We start from the raw sequence: 17,464 nt of genomic DNA on the forward strand, positions 1-17,464 counted from the left end.
TCCTGGATAGAATACGCTCTTTCCATCTAAACACACCAGTGTGATGGATGTGTCCCTGGTGCCACTAAGTGTTCCCTTGAATGACACTTAGGAGATGCCTCATTTGCAGGCATCTTATCCAGAGATGTGAAAAAAAGAGGCAGCCTTTTTTGAGGACTGGTGAAGTCCCCAGTGAGAGAGAGAGGAACAGAACTTGGGATAAGCAGGAAGATATTAACTAGTTCAGAAACCAGGTACCCTTGGAGTGTGAGCCAAGGGGAGAAAAGCTGTGCGGGTCCACAACGAAACAAAGATGGAGCTTTCGGATGCCTCCATCTCTAAAGCTCTGATGGAGAAGCAGGAGACTGTCAAGCCTCATATATTCTATTAAAAAGATAGATGACATCATCTGCCATGACACTGAAATTTTTAATTTTGGATTTCACTTTAAGTAGCTGGAGTTAGAGATACAGCCTTCCTCATAATGAAATTATACTCCATGTTGTCACCTACCTGGTCTGTAGATTTTTGTGTGGTGATCTCCAACTTTCACCTGGAAGACATGTTCAGAGCAAAATCAAGCCATTGAATTTATTTTTTATACCAGTCAGTCTATTTCTATTATTATCAGTCTTAGAAAGTAGAGAGAGAAAGAAAGAACGTTCACATTTAATAAATAGAAAATATTTATTATACAGTATTATCAAGATTATTTGACAAAAGGCAGTAATGAGCCAAAGGAAAACACTTTTACAAGAAGCTGAACAACTTGTCTAAGCACGTACATTGGGGGGGAGAGTTTTTGCACTTTTGTATAGGGTATGTGTTTACACTTCCAATTTTGAACAATTATGTATAAGAGCTAATACTCTATTGTATTCAGAAAAACTTTTAATCAGGATATTAGGCATTCAGAGTAATAACATGACTGGTGTTGAATGTGTTCACCAAATGTTTCAGAGTAAAACCTCAGAACAATCTGACGTATTTGAAAAGTAGAAGCAGTTTTCTTGATCTATTCTTAATTTAAAGAATGCACAAGTCCTGTTTTCAAAGACATATGTCAGTGGCATTTAAAAAAGATCATGTTTCACTAGTAATTGTATGCTTTCCTTTACTACTTTGCCAATTAGTAGACGGTCTATTAAGTATTGGAACCATCCAGTTTTCTCTTTCTTCTTCATGACAATGAAAATATGGAACTGAAATCCACGTTTTAGTCATGAGCTCTTTCTACCAAAGGTGTAATAAAATAACTTTTTAAAAGGAAAGGCAGTTTATTCTTGATATAAAACTGACTAAACTTGGCAGTAGAATATGGGAAGACATAAGAAATGTGAGTTTCAAACATTGGAGTGGATGTTAATTTCTGAACAAATGAGGCAGTGAGTATTTAAAGATTTCCAAGATGATTTCTGGCTGAGTAATCAGCAGCTTCAACATGAAGGAAGCATATTAAACATGACTGAACATAAGGTATAAACAAAGATATTTAAGGGGATAAGATTCATTCCCACATAATACAAGAAATCAAAACAGCAAGAAAAATCTCTTTTATTGGGGGTAAAAAGAGGGAGCAAAAATGAAACAACTGGATTACACATACACGAATATTATATGCTGCAAATAACAAAAATAAAAAGACAAGTTATGACAGTGAACATATAGGAATAAAACATGGAACTAAAAGTTAAAAGAAATCAAAAAGTGATGAATCAATAATTTGAGAAATTATGACCAGACTTACAGTTTAGTGTATGCTTTAAGCACATAAAGCTCAAGTAGCTGTGGAAATATTTAAAAAAAATGAAATAATGTAAATATTGTCTTTTCAATCTTGTGTGTAATAATGATGTATGCAAGTTTATAAAACATACCTTTTTACTGTTATCCATCATTTTTGTGAACTTTTAATATAACAAATTTTCAAACCACTTCATTAATAACATTTCAACATCATAAAATATCTGAAAAATAAGTTCCCTCTTTAGAAGAAGAACCATCTGAGCAGCATATGAAACACATGAGACCAGAGCACTCAAACCTTCAAAGAGCTCCTGTAGATATTGATGGCAATGGAATATAAAACATGATTGGAACATAAAAATATCTATACTATATCAGAAAGATAATCTTCTAGTTGCAGTTAGGTTGACATTACATTGCACAAATTTTATTATCACGGTATACAAGGACACAGGAATACATTCACTTGCTAGTTACAGGGACTTCAGTGACAATCGGAAAGAATTATTTGCCATTTAAACCAATAATATTTGCTATGAGTACACCGTTAAGTTCAAAAATGAATTTGTTTCTGTAGTACATAGGAGAAACAATGGCACCAAATACACATACTGCATCTTAGAAGTTCAACTGGTAAATATTATTTGCTACAGAAAATGGAAGGTAACACTTTTGCCATATGGTTTGTTCTCTTTAACTAAAGGGCAAAGGAGCCCCATTGGCACACCAGTAAATCCTCAGAAAGTCTTCTGCCACTCTCCAAACAATCTCTTGTCTGCCTTTTCTCCAAATCACCAACAAGTATCAGATATGGGAAGCTGATTTTGCTGACTGATTTTGTTCAAAGCCCCAAGCTCTCGTACTGTCTTGCTTCTCATTCCGTTCTCCCTTAGCACTCCTGATGAAGCCCTTTTTGGTGATGATTTTGCTCTTATTCCTGTTTTCCTAAATAGAGGGAAATCACAGAGCAGCAAGGTGTCCACACACCTTTCTCCAGGTGTGACAGCAAGGCTGGCACTGAATGGGGTGCAGTGGTTGAAGAGGGACCCCTTTATGGACCAGTTCCCAACAGTCCAGAAGACCAAGGATCTGTGGGCCCAGTAAGGAGAGGGCTTGAGAGAAATGAGCTGCTGTCTGTCCATCACTCTTCTCTGGGTGGTTCCACGCCTGCCTCTTTTCACTCACCTGCTCTGAATGGCTGTATCACCATCACTAGGAATACCCTGACTGTGAGTTAATGACTCAGCTGGGCGGACCTCCTGTAAAATCCCCTTCCAAACCAGCCAAGAATGCAGGCATGCCTATCTATGCCCATTTGTCCAAAGAGAGTATGTTTGTTGATTTTATTTATTTTTACGATAAAGGTTATATGCTATAAGGGATTGTGCTTTGACAGAATTCCCTTTCTTCCCAGAGAAAGCTTTTGAATACTTCAAGAATCAGGACCCTCTCCCGGATCACTTTTTGCTCGCAGAGTCCAGCATCTCTCGCGTTCGCCTTGTTAGGGTGTCAGCAGCTGTCTCTCCCTTGCTTGGGACTTCACCCTCCAGCCTCCGCTTCTCCCCCAGTTTTCTGCACATCTCCGGAGGTGCTGATACTCCTTGACCACTCTGGCTTTTCCCTGTGGACACCTCCTCCCTACAGGGTGGAAGAGCTTTGCTTATAGTCCCTCAGGATGACAGAGGCGTAGGTCACGTTGGGAGGGGTGCAGAGCACCGACTCGGACACGGGAGAGCTGGGCACCGAGCTACCCGAGGCCACTGAGTCGCGGAAGGGGGACGGAGGCGTCAGGGCAGGCGAATCCTCGAGGGTCGGTTTGCTGGCTGCCTGCAGGTCCTCCTCCTCCTCGTCCAGTTCATCTTCCTCCGTGTTCCCTTCCCGCTCATACACATACTCCTGGAGGAGCTTGAACCTCTCGCTGTCGTCCTCGTCGTCGTCCTCCGCTGGCGGGGAGGCGGGCTCCTCCCCGAAGGTGCTCAGCTGCAGCGGGAGCATCTGCAGGTGCTGCGGGGGCGCCGGGGGCGGAAACAGGGACCGCACCCCATTCCCGGGACCCCCGGGGACAGCGAGCACCGCGTTGAAATCCGGGATCCCGGTGCTGAAATTGTTGACCACTCCCTGCAGCTGGTCCAGGAGGGCTTTCTGCGGCTGCGGTTGCGGCAGTGGCGGCGGTTGCTGGAGGGGGGGGGGCAAGCCCTTGGGGATGGCCGGGTCAGCCAGGAATAGGGGGGTCTCCTCCGCAGTCAGGCGGGGCGGCAGAGGCGGGGTGCTCGCCGCAGTTGGCACGCGTCGGTGCATCACCATGGAAGGACTGCTGGGAGGGCTGAAGCCTACCGGCTGGGCGTCCTCCTCCTCCAGGTTGTAAAGGGTCTTGGTGCTGGTATCTGAAAATGTCAGGCTCTTGCCAGAGCCTTGGTAACTTTTAGTGAGGGGTTTGATGACGGCTGTTTGGTTGCAGGCCGTCTCATTGGTCTTCACGTGCACAGAGAGGCGGTGCCACATGTGCTGTCCCTTGGGCACCTGTCTTCCACCTGGTTCAGACCATGACACAGACTTGCCATTAGAACTATGAATAAAATAGAGATGGGTTTATTTGCAGGTATATCATGTGCACCGGATGAAATACATATAAAACATTTGCAAGCCCAGCTCCAAGCCACTGGACTCCCTCCCTCCTCCCCTGTATGTTTGTCCTCCACACCCCCAACCTGTCCTTATTCCGCAGCAAATGCCAAAAGTCTGAAGCTGCAGCCAGTGACTCCATCCACCCTAAGACAAGGCAGGACATTTTGACCCTGAGAAAAGCTGTAGGGGAGAGAAAAGCCAACTTGTAGAAGCAGCTATTTTCATTTAGGTCTACGACTTCACAGTTATAACACACACAAACACACACACACATGCTTGAAGGCAATGATAAAACTGTTGCTCAGTGATAGCTTTGAAAGACTCCAAAATTAGTGGAGGAAACAAAAATAAAATCTTAATTACACATGGACAACAGAGCATAATGACCAAAGCTGTTGTCTCCCTTTCTTCTTAGTCCCTGGGACAAATTAAAATCCACATGTAAAGCCACCCTCATTGTCCTGTGGGTTAAAAAATACATCCTCTCAGTTGCCCATTCTGATATGCAGGTATTTCCTGTGGTAACAGGAGCAGCGTGGTCATACACACGGCACCTGTACAGAAAAGAAAAAAAGGAGATGACAGAAAAACCCAGACCTGTGCTGCACTTAAGAGTTTCCTAACTTTTGATTTTCCTTTTATTTCAAAGTATTGTTTCAGACACATGTAGTGGATCACAATTCACTCACAGCAGCTCGTTTGGGATTTTCACACTGGCAACGTTTAGCTCGGTGTGTTTGAAAGAGGCAGAACTGGAAGGCCCAGAAAAATACAAATGCCCCATCCTGCTTTAGTTTTCTTATATAGCTTATGCAAATGAGACCAAACTAAGATTCAGATGAAACAGAAGTTAGCAAGACAAGGACCTCTCAGGGCTTTCCCCTCATGGAGCACTTGTGAAAAGTCTGAGGGCATCAGCTTCCCTTCACCCTTACCAATGTTCAGCTTCTTGAAGCTCTCATAAAAGCAACGAAATAGAATATATCTCTGAATAAGAAAAAAATGAGATGCATGCTGTTTATATACTACAAATTCTATTCTGTCTGTTCTAATAACTCTGGTCTTTTTGGACTCAGTTTATTTTCTGTATAATTTTTAGCAGATGGTAATACCTTACCAGAGCACACTATTAATAACAGCAGTGTTAGCACAAATCAGGAAATCATTTTTTTCTTTTTTCTTTGCTTTTTCTTTGTATCCATGAAAACAACAGAGAAAGTAGCACAGTAATGACACATTTCTGACATTAAAAGGAGGAGAAGAAAATTTAGGTTTTTTCTTAAGTGGATATGTGACATAGACACATCATAGCCTTTTGTTTGGAAAAATGTAGAAAATGATCAATAGGTAACACAATGATTTATTTAATCATTTTGAAAATGTAAGAATGAATATTTTGATAATTATATGTAGTGCCACATTTATGAGGGTAATGTTTAGACATTTCAAAATCTATAATCCTGAAAAGTGAAGTGAGTCAAATAAGCAGAGATTTATGTAGAAACTCTGACATTAAATTATAGAAATTCTGGATATAAAGGTTCTAAAATAGATGTAACAGCTAAAATTTTCTCATTATTTGGGAAGAAGATAGTTCCTCTATATATCTGAAAATCTATGCTATACTTTTAACTGTCTAAGAAAAAAATCTCATCTCCAAAATAGGATATCAAAATTAATATTTCACTCAAATGTATGCTTATTATAGTTCCTGAGAATGTGCAAGTGCTTGTAAATATGAAATTACTGATTATCAGCTTCTACACTCTCTTGTTAGAATAGTTGACTCTATTCTGAGTTGAGCAAACTAAAGAATGAGCCAGTGGTGTTCCGGGCAAGAACAGGCAGTCAACCAGCCAGCCAAAGGCAAGACTGGAATCCACATTTCCTGTTCTGAGTTTGAAACTCTAGGTAAGTTCACCTCCTTACTTCCATCTTTCTCCATTTCCTCCATCTCCCACTCTACTTGCAGTGTTTCTCTCTGTATGCAATTAATGTGCCTCTTCTTGAAAGTATAAAACTGCCTCGCTGCCTCTTGCTTTGCTTAAATATGCTTTAGTGTAATTTCTAACCTCAAGACTTTGCATCCCTTTCAGTTGTAATGGAAACACTTTTTCCTTTCCAAATGCCTGCCTCTCCAAGTTTCTTAAGAAAATTACCAAAGTAAAAGGTGCCTTGTGTGTTCACTTAATTGTGTTTGTGTTTATGGGTGTATGTATTAAAAAAATTTTTTTTGAGAGTTAGTCTGACTTAATTTGATCACTAGGCTCAGACACCCAAAGAAAACATTGTCCAGTCTCCATATACACCAGCAAAAAAGGCAACCTTGTATTCCTGGAACTTCATTCACCTCCTCCCACTCACTTACATGGGATGTTTCCCTCCTTGTCCAAGGCTCCTGTATGAGCTTCTTTTTCAAACATGTAAAAGGCATTACTAATTATCTTGCAGACAGATATGCACTATTTAGTTCTGTTTTAATCCAATACCATCTTTATTCTTGTGATGGGAGATTTTCACTCTAGCTGTCAAAATTAGCAGCTTTCCTTCCCCTCAGAGCCTTGCTCTAGATTTTCTATAAAGTACTATTTAATTAGGAACAGTTCTAATGCCCTAGGGACTTTATCAGATTAAGGAAATTAGATTAACCATTTTTTTTTTTTTTTTTTTTTTGTCCCCAAGGGCTAAATGAATTGCTTCCTAAAACCAGAGACGTCAAGGAAATGCATCATCTCATAGAAACTGAAGCCCATGCTATAAACTTTGGTCCTTCTGTATTGGTTATTTTTAGCCTATGGTCCATAGACAGCTTGAATGGTCCATGAATCTACACATGCCTTAAGCATTTTTTTTTTTTTAGGCTGAATCAATATTATGTCCTTGTAGATTATGCAGTGCTATTTTTAAATGCAAAATGCCTTTATGATAAATTGTGCTTCTAGATACAAGTGTAACTAAGTTCTGAGATGCTTTTTTTTGTGCATTTTGTGTTCAAGTGGCCACTAATAGGTGCAATTACTATCACAGATTCAGGTGAAGGTTTAATAATAGTTTTGATGTGAAAAGTGATTAACTAATTTGAAAAGGTTGGGAATCCATTGCTGTATATTAAGAAGAGAAAAATACATAAAATATGGGACAGCAAAAGGAATAAATGCATTATAAAGATGAGATATTATTCTGAAATGAGACTTTTATTTAATCCAGATAACTGTAATACCTTATGTTTCAGCCGCTAGCTTCTTCCTTCTAATATTTAATTTTACTTGGTTTCCTAATCTTAGGAAAAGCTATCTGGTTTAGAAACACCACAGAATTTCACAAAGCACCTCATCCTTCTTGCTGTAACTTCAAAAGACAGACATAGGACTTAAACAATCTCATGCTTATAGATCAAATGCAGTAGCATCTGGAGTAAATACCTCAAGTGGCTAAACATCTTGACTGATATTGAAGTAACTGGAGGAAATCGCTGTTAGACTGGGAGGAACTAGAGACGTGGAGGATGCCAGACACTGATAGTGTGCAGAGCTAAGCTGGCCAAGGGCTATAGTTTCATCTATAAAAGACTTGGGATCCTGCTTTGGTTTTTCTTTCATTAGATAAGTATTACAATCCGCCCCCCCCCAAAAAAAAAAAACAGAAAACCCAATATTTACAGCACTTTAGAGAATAGTTAGAAGTGGGTGGTGTAAACAGATTAGTGTCTCTTTAGCATTCAGGGTGATCCTGTCTGTTTTATTTGTTTCAGTAAGTACTAGTTACATCTGCAGAGCACACTGCTCTGCTCTAGAGAGGTCTAAAATGGGAATAACAGTGGGTGGGTGCTTGAGATCAGGAGGCAAGCATCCTGCACAAGCTGCCTGAGGGGAAAGCTTGCACAACACCTGTCTCCCTTATGTCCAATTCAAGTCTTCGCCACTAAGCTTAATAGCTGCACAACAGACTTAAGAACGGTGTTCAGAGACCCTACAGAAAAGGCGAGACCTTTACGTGAGGAGGTAAGACTCACTCCGTGGAACCTGAGGAGGGTAGCCTTTGTTTCCTTTGAAAGTTAGAATGGAAACAGGAAATGCCATTGAGTCATAGCATGGAGAGGATGGCTCACCAAGTAAAGAAAACAAACCACAGCCACAGCCCTGCAGCTCTGGCTGGGACACGTGGCTTTTCAAGGAAGGGGCGGTGCTGCCCCCACCAAGCAATCCAGCTGGGATGTCACAGCTGCACCATCCAGGTATCTCACCTCCACCTACTTCAGCAAGCTGGTATCAGAATGCACTTTGAATAGTGATACTTGTAGCATTTTAGGCATAGGAACTATTTGAAACAATTTGAGTCAGACTCCTGTTTTCCCAGGCAACCCCAAGCTAGTCTTCAATACAAAGGACACTCACTGACACCAATTTCACTTCCTGAAAGCTTTCCAGAAAAGTCTTATATTCAGTATATATTCTCTGGAAGTTTATTTGAACATATTTAAAATTTCTCACCTTTTTGACTCACCGCTACTTGTAAGCTAGAGAATCTCTGAACGTGTTGCAGAGACAAATGCTTTTTGATTACATGAGAACATGATAGTTTCTGCTGATATTAAATCTCAAATAGCATTGTGAATTTTGTCCCTCTCTTCTTTGATTCTAAACTCATAATAAGTGGATCAGAAAAAAAATTGGCTTGCTGAAATTTACAATCCTATGAAATCTAAATACACAGTCCTCCTTTCAGAATCTAGGTCAATCATATTGATTATCCTTAAGTTATATGATTCGGGATAAATGATAACATAAAGAAAAGCAGTTAGGGAGTTCCCGTTGTGGTGCAGCGGAAATGAATGGGACTAGGAACCATGAGGTTTTGGGTTCGATCTCTGGCCTTGCCCATTGGGTTAAGGATCAGGCGTTGCTGTGAGCTGTGGTATGGGCCACAGACGTGGCTTGGATCTGGCTTTGCTGTGGCTGTGGCTGTGGTGTAGGCCTGCGGCATCTGTAGCTCCCATTTGACCCCTAGCCTGGGACTCTCCATATGTCATGGTTGTGGCCCTAAAAAGCAAAAAGATTTTTTTTAAAAAGAAAGGCAGTTAGTTTTTATTAAAAATTGTGTTTTTGCTAATGAATTAATAAAGAAGCAGACATCGACAAGTGAAATTGCCTCATCAAGGCCAATAAAGTGTGGAAGACCCCATAAACTTTGCCCAGGTATATCATCTATTGTCTTAAGAAAATTGAAAAATCTATTGCAAACTAAAAAGTAGCATTCTGGTAGTTACTAAACTTTTCCTAAGCACATTTTAAATGGCCTTTGGTTTAGTCTAATCATGATTACTGGCTGAAGAAAGAAATTCTGGTGCCAAAGTTTAAGACACTATGTTGGTACAGAAGCATGGTTTTAGCAGAGGTCTACCAGGTGTAATTCTATTCCTGCAGAAGTATAAAGGAGCCTAGATTATGTTCCTTTTGAAGAAAGTTCAGGTCAAGCATCATCGCCTTTTTTCTATGCTCCACACTTCCAGACCTATAATTTTAATAGCGAGTCTTTTGATGCTGTTCAACAAGACCTGGAGTCCTCACAATTTGTCCTGGAGATACAGAGCAGTTGCATTGCTCTGCAGGGATTATTCCTCAGAGGCAGAAGAGATCCAGGCTGATCATAATGGTCCAGTAGGCAGCTTTATTTCTATCACTGGCCCCTTTTCCTTGCTTGTTCACAAAAACTGTGGGAACTGGTCACAAAAAACAACCCCCCCCAAAAAAAAACCTATTTTCTCTTTCTTTCTCTCTCTCTCTCTCTTTTTTTTTTTTTTTTTTTTTTTGCAGGAACAACCAAAGCTAAAAATAGCCAGTCTTAGTCTATGGTATACAGCTTGGAAGCTACCAATCTCTTCCTGATCCTTTATTGTCTCCAGAAAGAAAGCTTGACTAGATCCCATTTCAAAAATCCTTTACAACCAACCTGTTAGCTTTGCTGACTGTCGTCTTATTTTTGAACACTTATCAAAGTGCACCCACTTTTGGCCTTTGTTTTATTTTTAGGCACTCACCTTTAAGTCATGAAAGGGTAAGTGATGCTCCTCTCTCTCTGGCCCTGCTGTCATGACAGGACAAGCACATCTACTAGTCCCATCAATCCATTTTGATAGGTAGCCAACAGCTGTCATAATCAGAAAGTCCTTACTGTGTCCTTGTTTAGACTCAACCCTTGGTTCAAGAAACACTCAATGCTTTTTGACTTGGGAGAACTACAGAGAATGCATCCTGACAAACTAGAGTGGTTGGTTACTAGATGGGGCGGTGTCCTCCCAACCACCACTTATTTGTCCCTCTAAGGGTCAGTATGGTTTGATTGAGACCTCATGCTTTCTATCTGGGCCTTTCAGGGGGACGTCAGAACATGACTTCCCAATGCACTCCACTGAGTGAGGTGAAGAGATGACAGGGCCCCTGTTCACTGGGCTCCATGGCCAGGTTTCCTAGCAAATATTGAAACAAATTGGGCTCTTCTCATTTGAAGAGCTCTTGAAGCCACAGACACCTCATCAGTGAGCTCCCTTCTGCTGCAGGAATGTGTACCTTTGACTCTCCCAGGAGTTTGAAGGGCTGTAAAGGAACAGCTGAAAATGACCACAGACTCCGTGCACAATGAATTGAACAAGGTCTATGTTCTTTTGTTGACTTAAAGAGACACTGTCAAGATCTAAAGGTCAAAAATTGGACCAGACATGCACTGTTTTTATCAGACGGAGAAAAATCTGATAAAAAGCACTCAGAATTCTGGGAAAATAACTATTTTCCTTTTTTTTTTTTTTCAAAATTTACTTTTTTGGGACTCACAAAACTTTTGTTTTGTGCTCCCCAGGGCACAGGAAGCACCCAGCAGAGGATTATATTGGTGCCTGCCCCCCCACTGACATTATGGAACTCTTTCATAAGTTCAAATTATGGCTTTTAATTCAATGCAGACAGGATCATATCAAACATTTGTGCAGCAGCAAAAAAAGGCAAAGGAAGAAAAGAAAAGAAAGAGCTGTTTGCCAAGGAGAAGCTGACAAATTTGTGAAGGGGGAAAATTCACTTTCAAGCTTGTGAGTGGGAGTCACAAACAAAAGTGAATCTCTAGAATGGGAGAAGGTGTTGCATCTTGCATCAAAACATAAAAAAGCAAAAAGACTAACAACTTGACAGTGTCCTTTTAAGAACGATGGACAATCAAATTAAGGCAGTCGTGCAAACCATGGCACGTAAATGGTTCCTCATTCTTGATGGCATGCACCACATCTGTTTCCATGTTAGAAAGTAGAAAAACCCAGGAGAGAGAAAGCAAGGGGCAAACCACTATATTTTCCATGCAGCTTCTCTTACACATTCACTGCAGTGTGGGGGTTTTCAAAGCTGCACATGTGCCGACGGACATTGGCTGGTGGGCGAGAATTCTGGCTGCCTCTTCCTGAAGATTGAAAAGAAAAAGATACCCAGTGAGTGAGTGGTTATACATGTGTACAGAGATGGTGCTCACACCGCTCAGGCGGTGCCTGGGCTGGGGAAGGACCTGGGCTGGCTCCTGAACTTTTCTACACGTGATCCTCTCCGCCTCCACCTCCTACATTTTCTTTGTGCTTCCCAGCTGTTTCCTACCACCAGGCTCATTTCTGAAAGCCACGTAAGTGGAGTGTATTCTTTCTTTTACCTTGTGGGACCATCTATTTCCAAGTGGCAGCTGCTTTTTCTGCTGTGTGCTGTGTGTATATCTATCTCAGATTGGCTCTTTTTCCTCCACTCTTGACATCCCCGTGACTTTTCTCTTCTTCTTTTTTTTTTTTTTTTTTTTTTTTTTTTTTTTTTTTTTTTGCTTTTTAGGGCCATACTTGGAGCATATGGAAGTTCCCAGGCTAGGGGGTTCAATTGGAGCTGCAGTTGCCGGCCTACACCACAGTCATAGCAACGTGGGATCCAAGCTGCGTCTTCAACCTACACCACAGCTCACAGCAACGTGGGATCCCTGGGCCACTGAGCAGAGCCAGAGATGGAACGTGAATGCTCATGGATACTAGTTGGATTTGTTTCCGCTGCATCACAGTGGGAACTCAGCCACACTCTCTATTCTTTGTGGCAGTGGCCTTCACTTGAATCCTCCCACCAACTACCTCTTTAAGGGATGTGTATGGATTTCTGTCTTACACTGTGACTTTTAATTGTATTTCTAGTTTTTCTCTACATTATGTCATCATAAAAGCATTGCTGTCACTTTACAGAAAATCACATGTATCTCTTGATTCTCTCAAGATGGAATGTATACATATTGATGTAGAGAAAGGAAGCGGCAAGAGATTGGATAAACCTGCCCCAAAGAAGAATATCATCTCATTCCCTGGTTGGGTGTCTCCTTGTTCAGCACAAGGTGTGATCTAGTGCAGTGAGAAGAGCTCTAACCAGACTTGGCAAGGCAGGTGGGGAGGTTGTGCACCCTTGCCCTTTCTTGCATCTGGAGTTGAGGACGCTTAAGTTTCCCAGGAGTTAAGAAGCACTTTGGAAGCTGGTGGGATAAAGCCATCTTACTCTCACTCCACATATGAGGGCTGCCAATCACAGGAAAAAATTTTAGGAACAGGTTTGCTAAAGGTGAACCATCCGCAGGTGCTGTGAATGGATAAGGTGGCAGTTGTGAAGTCCCCTAAGAGGTTTTCTAAAAACTCACAAATGCTTACTATAAATCATCCTTGGGCCAGCTACCCCAAGATGCTGGTGACAGTTATCCAGTGTTAATCAGAAGATGACCACAAGAGCTCAAGGCAAGTCAAAGACCTTTGCCAATTCTCCTATCTCTTTTGCCCATCAAAGCAGGGAGAGGAGGAGAAATTCAGAAGAGGGAAGACCCAGAGATATTTGAGGAGTAGATCATGTTACTTCCCAGTCCAAGTCTTTCAGGCTGAGGCCTGGCATTGTTCTGGGAAGGAGAGAAATGAGTTTGAGGTTTGAAACAAGAATCCAGTGGACTATTTATGCAATGCTTGAAAGGGAGGAATCTAATCTGACTGTAGAGGTGAGAAAAAAACATTCATAGCACAGATGAAGGTAAGAGAGAAAAAATAAAATTGATCAATATGTATATTTCCATCAATATACTGGGAAGTTCAGTAAACCACTTGAAAGTATATGATCTACCCAGATAAGTTTGAAATTCTCATCCAGAGGTTAAAAACTTGAAACATTGGTATAATTTCATTACCACTACAATAAACATTTGTATAAGAAAATTAGACAAAGAGATAGTTAGCTATTGAAATTGCCAAAGTAATATAACACCCAATATGCCCACTTGAAATTACAAAGATCATGAAAACAATTAAAACATTAGTAGTAGAGGCCCAGGAATAAAAATATGTTTGAATATGTAAATGAAGTTATTGGTAGAAAAGAGCATTTCACTTGTAAAATATTAGAACAACTTCATTTCTCATGAAAAAAGGCAAAAAATACATCCAAAGCATTTGGCTTTGCCTTTCTAAACTGCCTGCATCCCTTGAATCCTGCAACTAATTCTCCTTTAGATAATGTCTGTATATGGAATGGCCCAATGATGCTGGGAAGACAGGACCAGTGTCAGGGCTGGCTTCATGGCTCTGTGACCAGTACAGACCCACAGTACCTTCCTCAACAGAAAGCCCTGCACGCAGGGTTTAGTCCTCTGTGGTCGTCCTTTTGAAATCATAATCATTTTACTTCTTAATTTGTGTTCTGTAAGTGATGTGGAAATGGAGCTTGCACTGAGGGCTTAGGGCCTCACCTCACGCATGGTCTTACTTCACTGGATAGGTTTCTAGCTTCTTTTCCCCCTGCCCGCCCCTGAACACCCAGGCCTAGAGTCCATCCAGCCTTCACTACCCACCCCTGTCCAAGGATTCCCTGTCCCACTCCACACTTAGCAAGGTCCTCTGGGCATGTGTGTGGGGAGATCAGATCAGGATCCAGCGCACATGCCCAGAAGCATCTCCAGGCCGTGACTGGCAGTGGCCAACTCCTCCTTGTACTGGCAGGTCCACTATGCATTGGGTGAGTAACACAGCATAGGCGAGCCTATTGCCCATCCTCCATGCAGGTCCCTTGCAGGTCCCTGTGCCATTGCTGCAATACTTTTGGGGGTCACTGATCTACCATTGGCTGGGGGCAAGAGGCATGAGGAAAGGGGAGATGCCCGGTTCAGTTTCTCCGTGGACTCTACCAGTGACTGGCTGGAGGGAAACCTGGCAGCGTGATGGCTGCATGTACGTGTCCTCCCAGAGTTGGAGCTGCTACTCCTTGCAGAGTCTGTACATGCTCACTGAGTACAAGGCAGTACAGTATTAAATGCAAATGAAAAATACCATGATGGGTCAAGAGGGAGACTATAGAAGAAAAGAGAAGACTTTGTTTTAGTACCTTCAACTATTTTCCCCTTTATGTTTTCAACCAGAGGCTCCAGGTTTTCCTTTTGCACTGGGCCATGCAAATGTTGGAGCTCGTCCTATCTGCTGGGATGTACGGATGATGATAAAAACCACAGGGAACATCTTGACATCTTAGAGACTTGACTTGCTAACATTAGCATAGGGGCACACAGTGTGGCTTGTTTGGACAGGTCAGCACTTCTGTGTCCCCTGGGGACTGGAGCTGGAAGTTCTGTGGCCTCTCTAGCTGACTTTGGAACTACTCTTGTAGTTATGGTTATGGACAATTCTGTGTTTCCTTTGGGAGTTTCAGCCATATTGACAGCCAAACGTCACAGAGTAACACTAAGCAATTCCAAAGCCACCTTAATTAACTATTGATTGAAATAGTTGAAAAAATTAAAGCATCTCCTTCATGGTGCCATTTGTGTAGTCTCTGACATTGATTTTATGTTGAAGTGACATGCAAATGACCTCTTCATACAGACTTTTATGAAAGAAGGGTGTTATGAAAGTTACAGGTCAAGACTTGAAAAATCTGATTCCAGAGCGGCTGTTTTATCAACTGCATAAAATCTGAGAGAAGGAGCTGGACTTCAGGTATTTTTAGCAACTGTAGAACCACATATTCAACCGACCACAGAGTCCGCAAGCCAGATTAAAAGCTTGGAGGGAAAATGCAGCATATGGCGGCTTGTCAAATATAAATCCCAAATCTGTGCTGAATCTTTTGGCAGAAATCATGGATTTAATGAAACTCCAGAAATTTAGAAAGATTCATCTTCAATTTCTTCTGAAAGTACATAATTCTTTTTTTCTATTTCTTTCTTTCTTTCTTTCTTTCTTTCTTTCTTTCTTTCTTTCTTTCTTTCTTTCTTTCTCTTTCTTTTTCTTCCTTCCTTCTTTCCTTCCTTCCTCTATCTTTCTTTTTTCTCCTTTCTCTTTTTTTTTCTTCATCCTTCCTTCTTCTTCTTCTATTTTTTTTTTTTTTGGCCTTTTTATGGCCATACCCACAGAGTGTGGAATTTCCTAGGCTAGGGGTGGAATCAGAGCTGCAGCTGCCAGCCTACACCACAGCCACAGCAACGCTGGAACCAAGCTGCATCTTTGACCTATACCAAAGCAACACTGGATCCTTAACCCACTGAAGGAGGCCAGGGAACATGCATCCTCATGGAGAATATGTCAGGTTCTTAACCCTTTGATTCACAATAGGAACTCGTTTTTCTTTCTTATAGAAAGTCACTGCTTATTGTGTGTATAGCTTCTCCCATCTATTCATATTGGCCAAATAATCTTTCTTTGTATAAGAAATCTCTCTTTGAGTGTACTTAGTCCCATGTGACTTCACTTTCATGTGTTATTTTCTTTACATCAAGACTTCCATACATTGGTTTCTATGCTAGGAATTATTTTTTATATGAACTTGAGAAGTTGTTATAGGCAAATTTGACTCATTATAGTGTAGCAATATGATTGCTGGGACAAAGGATTCGGGAGACCAGATACTCTCCAACTGTGTACTTGACTCTTTCAGACTCAGTTTTTCATACACAAGGAAGGTTTGTTGAAATAGTACATGTGAAAATACTTCCCAACAGCAAAATGCTATCCTAGCTTAAGACACCTCTATTGGAGGAACAAAGGCACAGACAAAAAACTATTTTAAATCTCAGTATGTATTTAGGTTAGACAAATTCATAGTATCTTGAACTTCATTTTACTCATGGATTTTCCTTTTTAAAGAATTTTAATAACTTCTAGAGAAAATAGTTTTTTTCTCTGGAATTTCTTTTTCTTTTTTGGCCACCAACATTAGGGACATTGAGTGGGTGTGTCAGGAGCAGGTTAAAGGTAAGCACAGTCAAGTTAGCAGCCTGGGTCTGAAGTTGCATGTCTATCACAGGTTTGGAGGTGCCTTTTTTTTGCAGAGATAAAATGGTCTTACAATTCCATACAGTCACCATGGAAATATGGCGGCTGTCCAAAGTAACCATAAAGATTGACAGCAACCACTCAAGAGCATTTTAGCAGAGGAGATCTATCTCTTTTTTTTTGTTATAAATAAATAGCATAATTTGTGCATCTGATTGCTTTCCAAAGTCAAACGCGTTTTTTTTGTATTATCTGAATTTAAATATTTATTTCTCAGTATTCATTTAGCAGAATAGACAATGGGGCTCTGACTCTATATATGAGCCCTCTATAAACAGTAATTTTTCCATTCTTCCTTTTAATATATGCACATCTAACATAGTACATTAAAGGTCTTTATATAAATACAAAGCAGTGTAAAGCATGGCTCTATTTTAAAATCCTTAATTGTAAAGATCTCTAAGCTAATAAGAGACTATGGAGAACTATTTAATAAAATTCAATTATCATCATACATGTGTCAAATATTAGCATTTTGCCTTATTATGGTTCCCTTTCTTTTGAAAACATTATAGATATATTTGAAGCCCTCTGTATATTATTCTTAATATTAATTCCCTCTTTTTCCAGGGAAATTTAGCATGTGTTACTTGGTATATTCTGATGCTTTTACATGTATTAATAAATAATATATTAATAATATATTATTAAATATATTAATAAATAATATGTGGTAGGATTTAGCGTGTTATTAGACTTCATACCCATGGCATCACACTGTATTTCCATTTAGCATCTTGCTCTTTTTGCAGAGTGTTATAT

At 40.6% G+C, this 17,464-nt stretch overlaps 1 protein-coding gene across 3 annotated transcripts in view; it reads right to left on the minus strand.

Annotated features, from left to right (window-relative positions):
• GRM1 (glutamate metabotropic receptor 1) overlaps nt 648–17,464 on the minus strand; it is a 389,633-nt gene continuing 372,816 nt past the window's right edge. Inside the window, exons 9-10 of one of the 3 annotated variants that reach the window (XM_005659163.3) lie at nt 11,706–11,790; nt 648–4,291 (exon numbers count right to left, since the gene is read on the minus strand). In XM_005659163.3, the coding sequence (XP_005659220.1) occupies nt 11,730–11,790 (61 nt within the window). In that variant the 3' untranslated portion in view covers nt 648–4,291; nt 11,706–11,729. The remainder of the gene's footprint in view (nt 4,292–11,705; nt 11,791–17,464) is intronic. The other 2 variants (XM_021087033.1, XM_021087041.1) reach the window with 2 other exon arrangements.

Source organism: Sus scrofa, chromosome 1, assembly GCF_000003025.6.
Source record: "Sus scrofa isolate TJ Tabasco breed Duroc chromosome 1, Sscrofa11.1, whole genome shotgun sequence".
Taxonomy (NCBI): domain Eukaryota; kingdom Metazoa; phylum Chordata; class Mammalia; order Artiodactyla; family Suidae; genus Sus; species Sus scrofa.